Genomic DNA, 18,138 nt, shown 5'->3' with positions numbered 1-18,138 from the left:
TCGTGTTACACGGGCGTGCGACAATTTCGCGGGGTAATTATATTTACAGGGAGTGGCACTCGACCTATAACCGAACTCTCCTCGTCCCTTTTTCCCTTGTGCCGCGCACAACTCGTGCGATCCTGTAGAACCCGCGGCGCAGGACCAGGCCTGCGTGCAAACTCGGGACGCTGCTTGCCATCTCCATGGTTACGTGTCGCGTTCTCTCGCCCCGCAACCCTCTTCCAGCCCCCTTAAACGTTCTCCGTAGCCGAGATGCAGGGTTTCATCCCTCTGTGCGGCCGCAGCGCCGGGGCGGCTCCCGTGCGGCGCAGACGTTCGTGCCGGTTGACCCAGGTCGCGTGATCCTCGCTCGTCCACGGCACCCAGAAGCTTTCTTACGACAGTTTTTCACTGACTACTCGAGTGTCGTCCCTTCGTAAGCCCGTCTGGGCTACAAGAAACGAAAGGGGAAGGATTTACCGGTGGTTATACAGAAATTTCCCGGCGAGAAACTGCTTGTCAAGAATACATAGAGGATCGAGATAGCTGAACCGAGGGTGGAAGATACGATGACCTTGAGATTGCAGTCAGATGCGGAGAATTAAAACGAAATTGATACGTGGTATTTTTTAACTGTGGGATCCGATAGATCCATGGATCGTGCGAAACGATCGATACGAAGGCCGATACTTCCAGGTGTACGATGCGGGTTGGCAACTCGAGGAGAAGAAAGAAGTGGAAAGGGCGGAGATCGTATCGGTGAAGAGCGTTCAAATTAGCACGAGCAAGAAGTTCCTATAAGTAGATACATAGAGTAAGAGATCTGAAAAGCGCGGTTGCTTTCTCTCTTTTGCATCGGAGCAACGAGGCGCGATGGAAACGCGGACGAAACGCGCTCGACAGGCAACGAGGGATTAATGGCATGATTTTCGTCCATGAATCATCGCCGTGGTTGGCGAGGATCGCGGTTTCACGCGGATCAGAAGAAGAGACGGAGGAAGAGAAAAGGCGGTGCCCGATGTTGCGGAATAATTCGTAACGAGCACGCCTGTCACGGCGCCGACGTACGATCGACACGTGGCTAGCCACATTTCGAAATTCTCTTTCGCCGCAACGTTTGCTAACTCCTTCACGACTTTAATTCTGCACGTAATACATTTCATTTGAGGGAATATTATTAAGATTATTAAGAATCAGTAAATCAGTCTGACAATTGAAAAATCATGTTCCTATAAATTCCGTGTGATGACACTTGAAATAGACTTAAAGTAGACACAAAATATCGTACAACGAAGCAGTTGTGAATTCTATTCATGGTTTCACGGGTCCTTTATCCGAAGAACCATGACAAACTCGAACAGTAGCTCGCTATCGCGCGCTTGGCTGCGAGCAAATTGCTGTCGCTGCGGTGACACGCGCCAGGACACGGTGAACAATAACCTTAAGGAGGAGACACCACTACGAGAGGAAACTGAGACCCTTTTGCACCGTATCGCGTTCACAGTTTGGCACACTGCCCTCCATATAGAAAGCGAGGTGCGTGGGTATTGTTTCGTTCGATTGATATCATATTTTCGCCATGCGCTCTCGCTTCGATAAATATATAAACAGGAAAATATAAATAATATAGAATAGATAGAAAAAATTACGACTGACTGAGTTCGCGTTGGGAAATTTAATCGAAACACCCCACGCAAGGGTGGTCGCGGAACGGAAATTTGTTTTCACAGGCCACCAGGGATTTACGCGAATCGAAGCACTGGGAATCGATGATGTTTATTATCAGACGCGTGGCGCACATCAGCCTGAATTTACGCAACAGCTGCTTTCAGCCGAACAATGGAAATAATTTACGCGTAGTATTTGTTATCGTTGCTCGACGCGATGGGCAACCCATTTCCTTTCGCGACGCCCTTAATGTGCACGCGTGGAAACTACTGCTTTTTTATTTTCATTTTTTCCTTTTTGGGTCTTTCGTTTCTTTTCTTTTGTTTTCTTTCTTTTCTATCCCATTCCTTTGCAGTAAATCGTAGATATACATGGCGAGACCTGTATAATTCAGTATTTTTCCTTTTCTGTTGCAGCATAATGGAGGTTACGAGGCACAGCCGAAGAATGTTAACACCATTTCGAGAAGCAAACAACAACACCAGGTAAAAAATCGATTTTTTGCGTTGTTATAATTCCTCGCTATACCAACTGCATTTCGCTGTAAATTATTCAACTCGTAGATCTTTACATAGAATGGGAATTTGTGTTTTTTTTTTCAGTCACGAAAATTGCAGGCGCGTATAGCTCATAAATTATTCATCAGACTCTCGGTTAGTAGGTCTGCTAATTAGAGTCGATTCTAATTCTGTCTCCTGATAAACGCAGCTCTTCTCACATTTTTCAACGAATACTAATTGATAATAAAAATGCACAGTTTTTTTTCGATATGATTCCAAATATTAAAAGTTCGTAAAAGAATTTAGAAATTTTTGTCAGGCATTGTTCTCGTTTCGAATTTCTGTTGCGGCTCCAATATCTGAAAAAATAAAGGTATATTTCATATTCAAAAGACCAACAGTTCATTATTACGAATAATAATTGACTCATGACTGTATAGCACATTGAGAACAATATTTGATTCTCGTTCGTTTACTCGAAGTACTAGAAAGTGGACCTGCCTTTTCATTCGTTGCAGCACCTACGATTTATTCGTTGTTACTTGTCGTGACCGCGAGAAACGCTTTGTGAAGTTGGAAAAAGGAAAGAAAAATATGCTCAGCACGATCGTTATGCTAAGTGGCCTGCTACGTAGCCTGCTACGTAGCTTGTGGCTTATCATTTGCTGATAAGAATTCGCGATTTGCGCCATTCGCAAACCTGGGCTCTCTAAATATTTAATATTAAAACAAACCACGCGTGATACGTACGAGGAAGTGGCGTCTTATTGGTCGAGAGTACGGGGGTCGATTGCATCAGGCGGTACCTTCATTTATTCCGCGGGAAAACACGGCCGAGCCCTATTTACATTCGAAACAGCGCTCGTCGTCTACGGCGAACAACCTCCTCTTTCGCGTACACGTGTACCTGACGCCGCGATTCAGCGTTTTGCGAACGATCACTATGCAAAATCGCACACAAGCCGCCTCGACTTCGAAATTACCTCCGAGACGTACATACGAAATCATTTGCATCACGCCACCTGCGTAATCGCCTCGAGAACCAGAGAATTTTGACGTTCTTGTTACGTTTCACTTGTGATTTCGTTCTCTGTGGTCTTGAGGTAACCCGAGGTAACTTGCTTTCTACCATGTTTGGTTTCGTTGAGAAAATCGTGAAATAGGAGGCAATGAAATAGAAAATATTATACGAACGTAATATTATGTAAGAGTTATTCAGAATGTTTAGCAGATTGTTACGCTTCGCTTGTGCTTTCGTTCTGAACGGTCTTATTGTTAGAGTAATTCGATCTTTGTGGTATTCGGGTTACTTGGAAGAGGATTGAAATAGAAAACATCGTATAAAGGAAATATTACATAAAAGTTATTTATAGTATATCGTTAGTAAATCGTTACGTTCCATTCATGATTTTATCCTCAGCGGTCTTATCGTTAGTGTAACTATGGTTTGGTTGGGAATTCTGGGATGGAAATAGCTGAACTGGAAAATATTCTATGTGGGGAAATATTACATAGGAATTGCAGCATACGGTAGATTTGGCGATTATCTTTACAAATATAAATTTTCAATAAATGCATAAACTCTCTCTCATTTTCTACAATTGCTTACCATCTTTCCACGGAACTTTCTATTTCTCTTTTAGGTCACTTTTATCGTCTTCTAACGAGTTCCGTTATATTATCTTAGTTTCCAGAAAAATTGCGTCACTTATTACATATTATGGTGTAACGAAACTCAGTAGAGTAACAAAATATATTAAACTTGTTTTGAAGCTTCTGCTTCATAAATTATAGCACTTTGTTTATACGTATCACGAACAAAGCGGAAGTTTACAATTTTCCCTTAATCCCGTGGATCATTTATCTCGTTGTAACGGTGACTGATATTATTGAGCAAGATTTTGCCAGATAACTATCTGAAAATGCAACGCGTTGGATTGTTAAATGTAACGCCAGAGGGAGCATGAAAAACGGATCTGGGAAGTGGTTTGGAGGGAACGTTTACGCTTTATTAGGATCTTTTTTTAAATCATAACAGCGGCTAGATCAGCAGCAAGGCGTCTTTTACGCATTAATGTCGACACCGGAGAAAATTATTCGCTAAAATGGCAGTAAGCTAGCGCACCGTATGAACGGTGTAGGTATCAGCCGATGTTCCACGGAGATAATCCAAGTATATTGACGTCGGCCATGTAATGTATTCGTGAAATCCACGCTTATACCGCGGCTATTCTTGTGAAAATATACACAGAGAAGAGCATCGAATGCAAAACGCGGCACGACGCGAGGGAATTCTGACAATTGCTCGTAACTGGTTATTACCGATTGTGGCGAGAAACCGTTCCTCAATGATAATCGTAGGAAACCATTCGGAAATTTATTGCGAAATTGCTCTATCGATTTCGGATGGCATTCGGTGTCGATGAAAATGCTTGAAATGTGAGAACTAGATATGCGAAGATTATACACTACTGGTCGAATGTTTAGCAACGCTACATGGTTTGTACGATTGGAAAATGTAAGAGGTGATTGGTTTAAGATTCTGTTACCTTAGGTAATAATTACGTAAAGAAAGTAGAATCGATGTTTGCAGAATTAATTTTAAACTGATAACGGAATTATAAGGTACATTACACATAGAAATAGCTGAGAACGTGATTTTAAATTTTTGATTGATACTGTATAATAGATAGTAGCAGATAGTACCTTTTTCTGTTTCTTCCTTCTGTTCTAAAGTTGGTTACTTCAAAGTCGATTTCAGGTAATAGATTCATAAAATTAAAAAAATAGAGTTAAAGAATTGCTAAAAAACGCCTTGGTGCATCTGCCAGATTCTGCCAGACGAAGTAAACGTTATTGAACATATTACGTTACCTAGCATAGCTGTTGTTTCCTTCGAATCATGGGATAGCGGAACGAACCTTGACGCATTTGAAACTCAAAAGAATATTACAAATATCATGGAATCAAGTATTAGGTTCACATTATTGGTAGATTGATTTTACATTACTTAAAGATATATACACTTGAAAGGATATATATTTCGAATGAATAAACAACCAACTTGTATTGACAAAGTAATATTAATCCCTTAACCTACAAGTACGATGATCGGGCCAAACGTAAACATTACGGGCATAGTTCGTAGTAGATAATCGGGCCAAACGTAAATATTACGGGCATAGCCCGTAGTACGATGATCGAGCCAAATATAATATATAATATAATATACAGGGTGGTTGGTAACTGGTGGTACAAGCGGAAAGGGGATGATTCTACGCGAAAAAAGAAGTCGAAAATATAGAATAAAAATTTTTCGTTTGAGGCTTTGTTTTCGAGAAAATCGACTTTGAATTTTCGCTCGGTACGCGTGCGGTACGTTATAACGGATCTCACTGTAGATCGTTGTCTCGATGGAAAAATTAAAAAAAAAATTTTATTCTATATTTTCGACTTCTTTTTTCGTATAGAATCACCCCCTTTCCGTTTTTACCACCAGTTACCAACTACCCTGCATAATAGTTTGTTTACGTTTTCGGTCCAAAATTCTCGAACGTAAATCGTAGGTCAATCAGAATTCAAATAACTTGACTAATCTAAATGATGTTCGATCTTGAAAGAATCGGAGAAACGGAGGAACATGAACGTTCGAGGGAATAATTTAGGACCCCGATAGGTTTGGAATGCATCCTTTCCGGATCTTTGGCGAAACATTCCGCTATCGATCGGATCTCGGCGGCATATACTCGTTGCTTAGCAGAGAGGTCGAGACGGAAAGAAGTCGATAACCATAAAGCCCACTCTCGCTTGGCACTCCACTTGCAATTAGAAATTAGCCGTCGGCAATTACGCGGATTAACGATAATTGGCATTACCGGCGCGACGTTTCCTTCGCGCCCCCGAATAATTACTTCCTACTAATGTCACAGCCTACGGTTATTCCTTCTAAATTACACATGGCCCGTCAAAAGGGCCGCAAGAATCCCAGTGTAAACAAAAATCAATTAAAAAGCAATATACCTGACAGTCAAACCCTTCTTCTCAATGTCTTACGTCTTTGAGCGCTTCACAGAATCAAAACAAGCTATTTTGAATTCGCCGCACGTTTGAAGTTATATGTATATCATAGCTAGGCATCATGGTCCATTTACAAGAATTACTATGGTAGTTAAAAGGATCGTATCTCCAAGAAATACATTTCATACATTTACGATGCGTAATTCTGGGAATTTGGATAAAATGTTGTTTTCCTTTGCGTCGTAGGTTTTGTCACGTATCTCTGATTTTGGTTTCTTTTCTATGAGTTTTGTACTTAAGTCGACCCGATAGTTTCAATGTTCTGCAGATTCCTATTGCAGTTTTTCTTTACCTCAAGTACAATTCCAAAAGATATAATAAACATTCTTCTGAATAAATATATCCTTGAGTATACGAAAGAATAGTTCATTTCTTCAGAAAAATGAAACATAGTTATATTCTTCTACTCTTAATAAACTCACCCGTGAAAAGTTACAAATTTGGAATTTTCCACATGAGACACGGACATTCCTTCGCTAGTATCGTGTATCTATCTTTCACAAAATATCCACCACGCGGCACTCGTAACACGCGAAACACGTCGATAAAATTTTCATTCATCTCCAATGAATTCAATCGTGATTTCCGCCCACGTGTCGCCTCGATGTAAATTGAAATTTTAATGATTCTGCGTGCTGGGACAGAAGAAAGGGGGTTCGAGTAGCCGCAGCGGTCCCGTCAAAACAGCGAGCTAGTATCGAAGCGAGTTGAAGAGAGAAAGAGGAAGCTAGTAACCTGGCCTCTAAAAATACGTTTACGAGATCGTAACGCGGTTCGCCGCTTCTCTCGCGGGCTACAGTCAACTTCAACTCGCGCGTACAACACCATCCATAAGTATTTGTACGATACTTAATACTATTCTATCAAAAGATTGATATTTCTCTTATAAATATTTTTAAAGTTATAGCTGACATACGATTTTTTTACTGTGAATGTCTTACCTCTCGCTATAACTGGAATCAAGCATTGTGTTTAACAGTTATAGGCTATCATGGTGTAAAATTTTACCGTGTACAAGTTTTGATGTCATATCATTATTCGGTAATGATATCATCGTAATTGGACACTCATAGTGTTTGCATGTTATGTGAAGCATTTTGAAAGTTCATTAACAGTCTAACGAAACACGATTATCATAATCGTATTCGTAAAATTGAAAACGTATGTGGAATTTACACTTTCTCCAAAAAAGGAGGCGTTAAATGAAAGTACTTTATTCCACATTCTCGAATTATTTTCACGTGTTAAATAATCTCCTGTCTCTTGTCTATTTCTATCTAGTTGGGAGCAGACAAATTCCTCTATACAGTAGAATTCCATTTATATGAACGAGATTTTAGTTAATGTACGATTAATTGATCTTTTGCTGGTTGAATTCATTTATCTGAATCTGAGCTCTTATTGTATGAACAAAAGCTAGTAGATAGCGAGGATAATTGGCAAGCTCCTATTATATCAACTCCAATTATATAAACCGTTTGTCTCCCGACAAGTTTGGATAAATGGAATTCCACTGTATCTGACAAGTTCTCAAACTTGATTTCCTCGACGATGAAACCTCCAGTATAACTTGATTATGTTTGATCTCCGCGTTACCTTGGACCATAGAATCTCTTCTGACTCCAGCTGTATCACGAAATTAGTATCACGGTGACCTCCAACGTAATTTTATTATAGTTGATCTTCGTGTTACCTTGAATCATGGCGTCTGTTATGACGTCAATTGTGCCACGAGTTTAGGTATATATTTGCGATGTTTTAGAAGCGTCCAAATACTTATGGACGATAGTGTACGTCGTGGTCTGCTACAACCATAAATCCCTCCCAGCGTTAGGTCTCACGTGTGAAATTGCCATTACGCTAGCGCGGTCCTACCGCAGCTGTCGTTCCTTGGAAGCTCAGCCTACCTCGGTATGCCGCGTGTCCTTCGTATTTCTCACGGTTGCTTAGGATTCGAAGATCGACGGGGGGCCTTTCGTATCGGACGACCGTGCCACGACCATCCTTTTTCGCGCGAAGTCCACCGCGTCGGAAGAGACAAAGAGGATATTCGTGCAATTTGTCAGGCGTCACGCGCGAATAAGTCGTAATATCGCCTGACGGCGGGCTGATTTTTCATTCAGGATCGCAATGGGTAAACTTTGTCGGCGGCGGTTTCTCTGTGATAGCGTTACGGGATCGTGCAGCGGTACCTTTTCTTCTTCATTCTGCTGAATTATTCCGCGGTGTGACGAGGGAAATGGACGTTTCAAAGATAGGAAGTGTATGGGATGTTGCATCTTTCAGAGAAGTTTATGACGCTTCGCAAGGTCGTTCTGACGATAAGTATATCGATAAAGTTGTGATGTGCTCCGGGCCATCTTGCGCGAGATATACTTTCGAGTGCAGAGAATAATCATTCTTTAAGTATTTGTAGGAAACGGTGGAAAATCCTGTAACAAGCCATTTTGTATCCTGTGAAAAAGATTGTTTTTTTTTTCAATAATTAATAATTTTATGGACACATCTTTCGATAGTTTTGCAAAGAGGATAGAATACAAAATTGGAGATCAATTTTATTGGAAGTGGAATTTCTTGCACAACGTGTACGCGTACGTGATAAGGATAAATCGATGTAGCATATTGCCAGTGTACCCTGGAGACGAAAACTGTATACTTCTTTAATTTTCTAAGCTTGAATAGAATCTTCAAAAAGTGATAAAAAGATAGCGAGTTTGATTTCTAGTATTTTGTTGAATTTTCTACGGTATCTTGACTAATGTATACACACTGTAACAGACTCTATAACGAATCATTTTTACATGCATCTCGGTACATCTAGATCTTTCTCGCTTATTTGACCTCCAAAACACACTGTATCAATTTTCCACGGATTCATCGAGACGCGCACGCCCTGTGTTCACTCGTTGAGAAACTCGTTCGATCACTCGCCAACTGGAATTACACCCGAGACAGCTTATGCAGACGCAGCGCAATTCGCGGACAAGGAACTTATTCATATTTCTTCGTCGACACGATTTTTCCGCATTGCCCTTGAAGTCGAGTTAGCCACACCGCTCCGCCGTTTTATCGCGTCCGTCAGCGCAGCGAGCTCGCGGGACTGGCTAATGCGACTTGTGTCTAATGACGAGCGTGACTTTGATCGAAGTCACGCTACCTGGACGAATTCGTTACATCATACGTGCACGCGGAGAGAGAAATCGTTGCACAGTCGGCGTATAAGGAAGGGGAATAGCTGAACGTCAGCTGTGCAAGTAGGAACCGTGGTTAGACTGTCGAGTAGAACGTCGTGAATTCAGTGGAATCGAGTGAACGCACAATAGTCGGCAGTCTGTCATTCCTTCGTGCCGTGTCGTGCTCGCATCCTTCTTCGTCGACGTCCCGCCAAGATAAAAGCACGCGTTAAACCACCAGGATTTCATGTCGATTCGTTGGGACAAGGCGATTCCCATAAGGGCAGCATCGCCATGCCGGACAGCATTGTCGTCAGGATCGTCTACGCACCGAAATACTCCAAGGTTCTTTATAGATGAAGACCACACGGGAGAAATATGATAAGTCTGTTTTTGGTGATTTTCCGGCTCCTACATCACTTGAAAAAGTATTTTGTAAAAAAAAGTATGAAGCAGTTGAAAAAAGGAATAATCCGATCGATTCGAAGCTTTTTAAAGATTGACGATAAACTCGTAATGTTTTGTGAGATAGGAATTTATGCTATTTTCGTTTAATTAATATTACTTTGCGTAATTAATATTCTCAACGCGTTGCTTCCGTGTATTCGAGCACAAAGTGTGCATAAATCTCGTGTTTAATGTTTAACACGAAACGTGTAAGGTTAAGTTTGTTATTTTTGTATAAAATAGCCGATTGCACGAGTTAGTTTTTGTAAAAAGTGACCGGTGAAACGTGTTCATTTTTGCGTAAAATAGCTGCTAGATAATGTGCTAATATTTTTTAAATTTGAAAGAGAGTGACAAAAACATGTATTTGATCGTAAAATCGAAAGAAAAGATAGTTTTCGTGTAGATTTAATTGTCAGCACATTGAATTCTAAAACAGTTCTTTCGTAAAGGATAGAAAATATGATTTATCATGTTTTTCAGTTGTGGACTTCATATAGTATCTATGAAGTAATGTGCTGAATTTAGGTAGTAAATCTAAAGTAACTTTTTTCGAGGCAAAAGTGGAATATAAAAGAAGAATATTGGTAGTAAAGCGAGCAGAGTGCTTCTTAGATATGTTTATCGGATAATTTTGGTTTATAAGAAATTTCATGCAGCGCAAACTGTAAGTTTTTTGTTCGGTAAAATAGGAATATAAATTGTGCGTATTGCTGATGAATTGAGCGAAGTGCTTCTTCAATGGGCTTCTTTTGAACATTTCGAGCAGAAGAAATTCCGCAAAAGGCGGTTTGCGAAACTAGGTTCCATACCTTGGAGGCAACTCTAGAATTATTTGTTTTTGGGGAAAATGCGATATGAAATGCGAATATTTGTAGCGAGCCGAGTATTCTCCTTGAGTCCTTTGTTTAGAATTCTGGATATGAAGAATTCTGTAGAAGGCAGTTTAGCAGAAATTAGGATTCGTGTATACCAAAGCCGTTTAAAAATTCTTTATTCTTAATAAAAAGGAAATCTGCGGCGTAAAACTAACCAGATGAACAAGTTTCTTCTTCGATCTTTTCTATAGGAAATTTTGGTGCGCAAGAACTTCATAAAAACTTCATAAAAAGCAGTAACATTAAGTTCTATGTGCCTTATCTAATAAGGATAATTATTAAATGTGCGCGTAAAGATCAATGATACTAATTAAGAATGCCCGTGTTTCAGATACAGACGTCCTTGTCGGCGACGGCACCTGCAAGGACGCCGGGCGTCGGCGCGGACGCGACGACGACAGGATCAGGAAAGGGTGGAGGTCGTGTTACAGAAGTAATGGAGCTTTGTTACGTCACCGAAAGAATCATTGCGCTCTGGTACAGAGAGGATGCGCAGGGCGTCCTTGAACATGCTACTGCACTTCTGCGAGGAAAACACGGTGATAATTATATGGTGAGCGGCGAGTAAACGGCTGCAGATTAATGGTCGCTTATCTGATATAACGTTTTTATTAAATAACAATACCTATTAAACGAAAATGATCCTAGGATAATTGACGTATTACCAGATAAATTCTATATACTCTCTAATTAGCGTTACAATTAGCGCGTTGCATGCTCTGAAACCTATATAACGCTAGATAATTATCAGTCGATTTTACACGGTTACACGATTACTACTCTATATTACTCGATATTTCATATACCTAAAAAGTTAATATTTCTTCACAATTCGCCCAATACCATTTATTTTATAAATATCTATCATTCTATTTTGAAAATCTCGATTTACCTGGATCCACTTGCATAATAATTTGCTAATTATAAATTAATGAATTGACATTGTACTTCGAACGTAATAATCATCTGGCTCGTAGTTCATAAAATTGGCTTATAGAACTTCATTTATTTTCTTATCAAACTTGTTATTGTTATACAGGAGAACTCATTAATCCTTTGAACTTGTAATAATAATATTAGGTCAACCATAAAAGAGCACACAGTATTTGCATTCGGTTATACCAGAGCATCTTGCAATATAACTACAACTTTCACACGTCTGTTCAAATTTCAGATATTCAATTTGTCATCGCCGGGTCGTACCGGGGAGCCAAATACCAGGGAAGCAGGATGGCCGCAGGGTCTGGCACCTAGTTTGGAAAGACTGTGCGCCCTATGCAAGGAGCTGGACTCCTGGCTGAACGGTGCTTCGAATCGCGTGGTCGTTCTCCACGCCAGGTGAGTCTTAATCCGTTCTTTTTTCTCCAACGACAAGAAGACGAATTGGCGCGGTTCGTAAAAAGTTGGAAGCTCATTCCACGCCTCTGTTCAGGGGAAGCAAAGAACGATTGGGTGTGGCTGTGTCTGCGTACATGAACTACAGTAGCATCTGCGGCGGACGTGATCAGGCGTTGGACAGGTTCGCTATGAGAAGATTCCTCGACGACAAAATTGGATCTCTGCAGGTTCCCTCGCATCGAAGGTAATCGCTACGGTGCATGACGATACTGCCTGTTGACGTTGAACGAGAAAGTAAACTTTATCGCCTCTTAGTCTTGAATAACTCAGATAATACCTGGATGAACGACATGCATAGGCGTGGCTGCTTCAGGAGCCACCTTATGACTGGTTAATTACGTTACTCTATAGCCGCTATTTCAAAGCATTCAAAATTGCTGTCTATATTTCGTCATAAACGGATAGACTTCGTTATATATTCTCAAAACGTTACGTAAAATTATTATATCATAGTTAATGCATGCACCATGTACGTTAGAGCGTTCGATTGTTCTTGAAATCGACGCAATTATTCTTTTCGTGAATTGCATACATTGTTTGGAGCGTGTGAATTGTGAGCGTCGGTTAATTGGATCGCTTGAAATCGGAAATTGATATCGCGAGAGGTTTCTGAAGATTGTGTAACGAAACTTGTTGGTGAAGGAGACCTCGAATGTTCATTTAGCCAATTTACATCATCGTTTTATCGAGATATTCGATCGCTGTGCAATTAATGAATTGGTAAAAGACACTGAATCTTTTCGAATTACTTTGATCATATTTCGTTGGATTCTAATGCGTATTTGATGAGCGTGTAAAAAGTTGAAGTTAAAAGCTTCCTATATAGTAACGGCAATAAAACAGTCGTATAAGTCCCGTAAATCTCGTGATAGACTACCACCAAGACCAATACATGTTCTTAGATATACTCATACTTATTCGATTGCGTGTAACTCAGCAGATATCAGGCTCGTCATGGACATCTTAAACATCGATCGTACAGATATAAGATATTACATGACGTTCTACGTTATTGTACTGTAAGATTCAAAAATGGTCAAAATTGAATTAATTCTACACATTCATACTACATATACCTACATCAGAAATCTACATAGTACACTCATACAGTACAATTCTAAGTACAGTCTCTTTTGAAATATATCTATATGTCTTCCACATTTATTCGGTACGAAAAAGAAATTAGTTTCTTTTCTTCTCACGATAGGAGACTCGCCGTTTAAGCATAAGTTTTAAGTACAGTTTCTTTCGATATCCATATAAAGAGGAAATGAAATTCTGAAAATTTTGGTGTTTTTCAACCACGAAATTCTTTCTTGCGCGTACTATCGACTATGATATAAGACATCCACTTGCAGCACAATTTTTCTCCACAATTTTCAAATCCTTTCTAGTACCCATCCAGAAAGATTGGTTTCCTCAATTTTTTAATCTTTTTACAGCAGAAAATCTCTTCCTATAGAAGCTATCAACCATCCACTAACAGCACACAAACTACCACCTCCGCATTGCTAAAAGCGCTTTAACGCGTGTCGGAAACGCCAAGTTACGACAGCATTTACATCAATGCCAGTCTATCCAATGAGAGACCTGGGGCCGCCTAAAAATCCGAGTAAAATAACCGCATAAACATAATTCCCGTAGGTAAACCTGTCAAGCTTGGCCATCTATTTGAGACAACGATCGGTACGCATTACCCGCTGTCGATCCTCGCTACCCTTCGCGTTTAGTTCCCGCCGTGTGACGCTTACGCTGATGATCGTAATGATGGCCCGTCGAATGTGGTGTCCTTATACGTGAAACATTCCTCCAGGCGTCGCGGCGGTTGTGCTTTGCTCGTGGTCTTTCGCCTTCCTCGTTCCGCCTCGATCTTGCATCCCTGAACGATCGAGTTTCCCCATTAATTCCACGAGCGGCGAGCATTAGCATGTCGTTAGCGTAGCCGCACACCCGCGAACGTATGAATCCATTATCGAGGGTCGAGAGAAGCACCAGGCTAGCTGGCTCATTCGAGACGTGTGTAACGCGGCGTTCAAAGCACCTTAGGTGCCACCAAGGGAACAGGTTTTTTTTCGAACCCGGAGGGGATCGACCAGAGACAGAGATCGTATCTGCTTCGTTACGGACGACACGCGGGAATTCGTGAGAGATCCCGCGAAATTACGGTCATGAACGCTCACGACGCTGCATAATCGACAGGTACCTCAGAACAGGGTTCGTTTGGACCTGATCAACTCTTCCGTGTTTGCCGTGTGTATTACAAGTGGGACTATTAATCGATCTCTCCGCGCGGCGAACGTCTCTTATCACATTGTTGACGGTATACCGTGAAACAAATTTTTGGCACTTTAATAAATAGACAGTGGATTTTTATGCGTTTAGTATAACGAAAGTGCAAAAATCAGGAGAATGCGTATAGGATAACGAAAACATATAAAATAACCATTTCTTTCGTTCCCATTTTTTCCCATTTTTTTCGCTCTATTCATAAAAATATGGAACGTGGAGATAAACGAGATAAATAAATCGTTAGTAATTTAAATTTTAAATATATTCCTAGAAAATATGTCAACGTTTATGAAACGAGGAACGTCGAGTCACGTCTCCTGTCTGTAACGAAAAAAGATTCAGAACGTCGATCACGTTGCCCCTTCTGAATGTATAAAAAATTGAAAACATCGGTTCACGTCTCCCGTCAATAATCTGTTACGAGCCATCCAGGAGGCATTTCGTTTAGCTTGAATCGCGCGCAGAGGTCCCGTTTATGGTCCTGTTTATCGAAAGTTTTTCGCGGCACTCGTTTGATACAGTCGCACGGTAAAAGGCCACGCGAGAAGTAGAAAAGTCCATTCGTGGTCAGACACTAATTAGCACGCGAGTGTCACAGTCGGAGACGCTACAATACTTTCGCACGGTGCGTTACGAGTTGTAACTTACGACAGCAGCCAAATACGGGCCGCGCTCGTGTGAAGTGGAATCGGCCATACGTGGTCGGACATGAATTATTATCGGAACGGTCGCGATTCGATCCATTCTTTTTGCTCCCTCGAGTGTTTCGTGATGGAAACGTTTCTGTTGTTGTTGTTTTACCAAGCATTGTTTTACCGATGAGACTGTATTGTAAAAAATAAGGAGGCTAGCTTCACCTTGACCTATGTTGTGGATATAACACGCCTGGGAAGCACTATTGAAGTGGTAATTGCTGGATCGTGTCGCCTGTCGTAATGTTTCCATTATGAAATTTTAGAACACGCTAGTCACTGCCTTTTAATGTTTCCCTGTGGTAAAAATTGGTCATGTTAGATGGAAATCGCTGAATTAATAACACTTTCGTTGTGAATATTTCTGCGAAAAAATAGTCGCATAATACGGTTAATGGTAGTTATGTCAGTTCATATATACCGTATAATGTTAATGCCAGCTAAAAGTTTGCATTTGTTGCGTGTTTTGTAGAGTATATGAATAAAAAAAAAATGACTCACATTAATATTCTGAAAATATTTTTAAATATTGACATTTGCTGCATTAATTGCAAATTAATATGAAAAGTAGGGAATGCAGTATATTTAACAAAATAAATATTGCGTTTCGAGCGATTATAATCTACTCAGTAGTTGAGTGAAATTCCCTCGTGATGGGAAATAGCAATCATTCACAGTAGTGAAATGGTTAGAAAAACTACATAAGAATTTCTACGGTTCTTTCTCGCAGGTACATCAAGTATTTCAGCGGACTTCTGTCAGGTTCCTTGAGGATCAGTCAATCTCCACTTTATTTAACGCATCTCACCGTTCTGGGCGTTCCACTCTTCGAGCCTACAGGTTGCCGAGCATTCCTCAAGGTCTACGAAGGCCTGACACCAGTCTACACCTCGGATCTCTATTCCGTTACAAACGCTCGCGAGTTCACCGTAAATCTCGGAGGTCTTCGTCTTAGGGGAGACATTCTGGTGAAATGTTACCACAGGGTGTATTCGAAGCAGAGCCGGGAAGTGATGTTCTCCCTGCAGGTAAGACGAAAACGAGCGACAACTTTCCCAATTAAACTGAATTGACAGATTCAAATGTGCACTCGACAAGAAATCCTGCCAGCGAACTATGTTTGACTAATGTACATAAACCCATTTCCATTCTCATCTCCTCCTGCAAACGATACTACGTGAATTACTGTTGGTACTGTTACCAACTAACCACGTCGCGGTCGAAATCACTCACCATAAACTTCTCCAATTCTAATCACGTTGATTCGGTCGCTGTCGAAGAACGTAATTAGATCGTATCACTTTTCCTGACAACTATGAGCTATGTTGAACGTTCAAATCATCAAACAACGAAGTAATGCTTCGTTAATCGGCCAACACTGTCTTCGATTGTATTTGAAACTGATACGGTAAAGACGCTCGGCTCTTTAGCAACGGTTTACCAAATGATAATAACGGATATTAGGGAATTGAGAAGATACCACTTAATTGGAAGTTATAGATTTTGCAATTTTACGATATTACAGTTTTACGATGTTACACTTTCAAGATTTTCGAATTTTATGTCTAGTGGGATAATTGATAGAATGTTCTGTCGGGTGTAACATTTTCTTTAATTCCAAACATTTTATTATCACGAGGATTTTCTTAACGCTAGTAACTTGTAATCTATGACTTGTCAAAATTTCACTAATGTTAGTCTGATTGTGCGAAAAGGCGCTAGTATGTATATTATACCTACAGTTGACAAAGAAGAAACATATGCACAACTTTCTACGAATATGATAACTGAACACATAAAGTCCTAATCCCTGGTAAATTTTATCGAATTTACTTCCTATCTAAACTATCTTAAAAACCATCGCTGTCATCTCGATAAAACGAATTCTTGATTCCACTCAGTTCCATACCTGTGTAATAACGGAGAACGTGGTGTCGTTCCCTCGATCGGAACTGGACGTGGCTTGCGACGACCCACGATGTCCTCCGGACAGCGTGGTGACTTTGTACTTCGCCACCGACGCCAAGCGTCAAGATGGGCCCATACCGGCGCCAACGCCAGCAGTACCGCATGCTTCCGCTCATAATGATCCCATCCTGCACTGGGACAGCTACACGAATCTCGAAATCAGCGACGATGGTGAGTGATCGTTCAGCTCCTTTTTATTATTCCGTCGCTGTCCACCGTGAGACGAAAAAAGGGTTGCTGAGTTACGACGAAGGAATTTCAAGAAGTCTATGACTGATTAACTATCCTTTAGTAGAGACGAGGCAGTTCGCGTGAAACGATGCACTCGATTAAGTTAGATTAGAGTAGATTACAACGCGACCAAACCAATTTAGCGCAATTGCTGTTGCGTTAGATCGGGTTACTTAGGAGGTCACTGACGAGGTTACGGAAAAAATGCTCGTAGGTGAACTAGAAGAAAGGCTGTCGAATAGAGACAAAGAATTAGTGGGTGTCGGGGGCTTTCACTACATATTACGGTTTATGACATCATTTGGACAGTTGTAGAGCTCGTGAAAAAGAAAAAAACGATTTTTGTCCACGTTTGTCGTTCTCCAGGAAAATGACGAAAAATTATACCATCTTTAATTTCTTAATGCATCTATAATGCATCTATAATTATTCTAAACCTATCTATGCCTCTTCGAAAGATGAATTACGCCAAGGACGTAGTAAAGTATGATTGACACGCATAGTTTCAATATAATATTTCTCACCGTCTTGCAAATTCAGTCTCCATGTAAACGACAAGCACGTCCGCGCCAAACACGTACAACAATTTTTGTATCTGCTGAGAGAAGTGTTTCGCAACATCATGCAAATCTTCAGAATATTCACAGATTACCCAAGATCATTACGAACCATAACAGCAGGTTTGTTCCTCGCGATAGTGATATTCGTGTTTGTTGATGTTGGTGGTCTTAACAGTAACTGACTCACCTAAAGGTAGTTCTAAGCTAAATCCCTCGAATGTAAATTAGAGGCACGATGTTGCTTATGAGAATCTGAATGTGAGACTATTAGGAGG

The 18,138-nt window shown here is 40.6% G+C and overlaps 1 protein-coding gene across 16 annotated transcripts in view; it reads left to right on the top strand.

Annotated features, from left to right (window-relative positions):
* Positions 1-18,138, top strand: part of LOC100746638 (tensin-1) — a 184,111-nt gene that overhangs the window by 127,412 nt on the left and 38,561 nt on the right. For 14 of the 16 annotated variants that reach the window (XM_024372080.2, XM_012393399.3, XM_012393403.3 and 11 more), the window contains 6 exons: positions 2,067-2,135; positions 11,057-11,278; positions 11,900-12,063; positions 12,158-12,307; positions 15,835-16,132; positions 17,006-17,243. In XM_024372080.2, coding sequence (XP_024227848.1) covers positions 2,067-2,135; positions 11,057-11,278; positions 11,900-12,063; positions 12,158-12,307; positions 15,835-16,132; positions 17,006-17,243 — 1,141 coding nt within the window. Of the gene's footprint in view, positions 1-346; positions 1,519-2,066; positions 2,136-9,531; positions 9,746-11,056; positions 11,279-11,899; positions 12,064-12,157; positions 12,308-15,834; positions 16,133-17,005; positions 17,244-18,138 lie in introns of those variants that run through there. The other 2 variants (XM_012393406.2, XM_012393410.3) reach the window with 2 other exon arrangements.

Source organism: Bombus impatiens, unplaced genomic scaffold (assembly GCF_000188095.3).
Source record: "Bombus impatiens unplaced genomic scaffold, BIMP_2.2 scf_2880, whole genome shotgun sequence".
NCBI classification, from domain to species: Eukaryota; Metazoa; Arthropoda; class Insecta; order Hymenoptera; family Apidae; genus Bombus; species Bombus impatiens.
The sequence above is the reverse complement of the archived record's forward strand: the minus strand, read 5'-3'. Positions and strand labels throughout refer to the sequence as shown.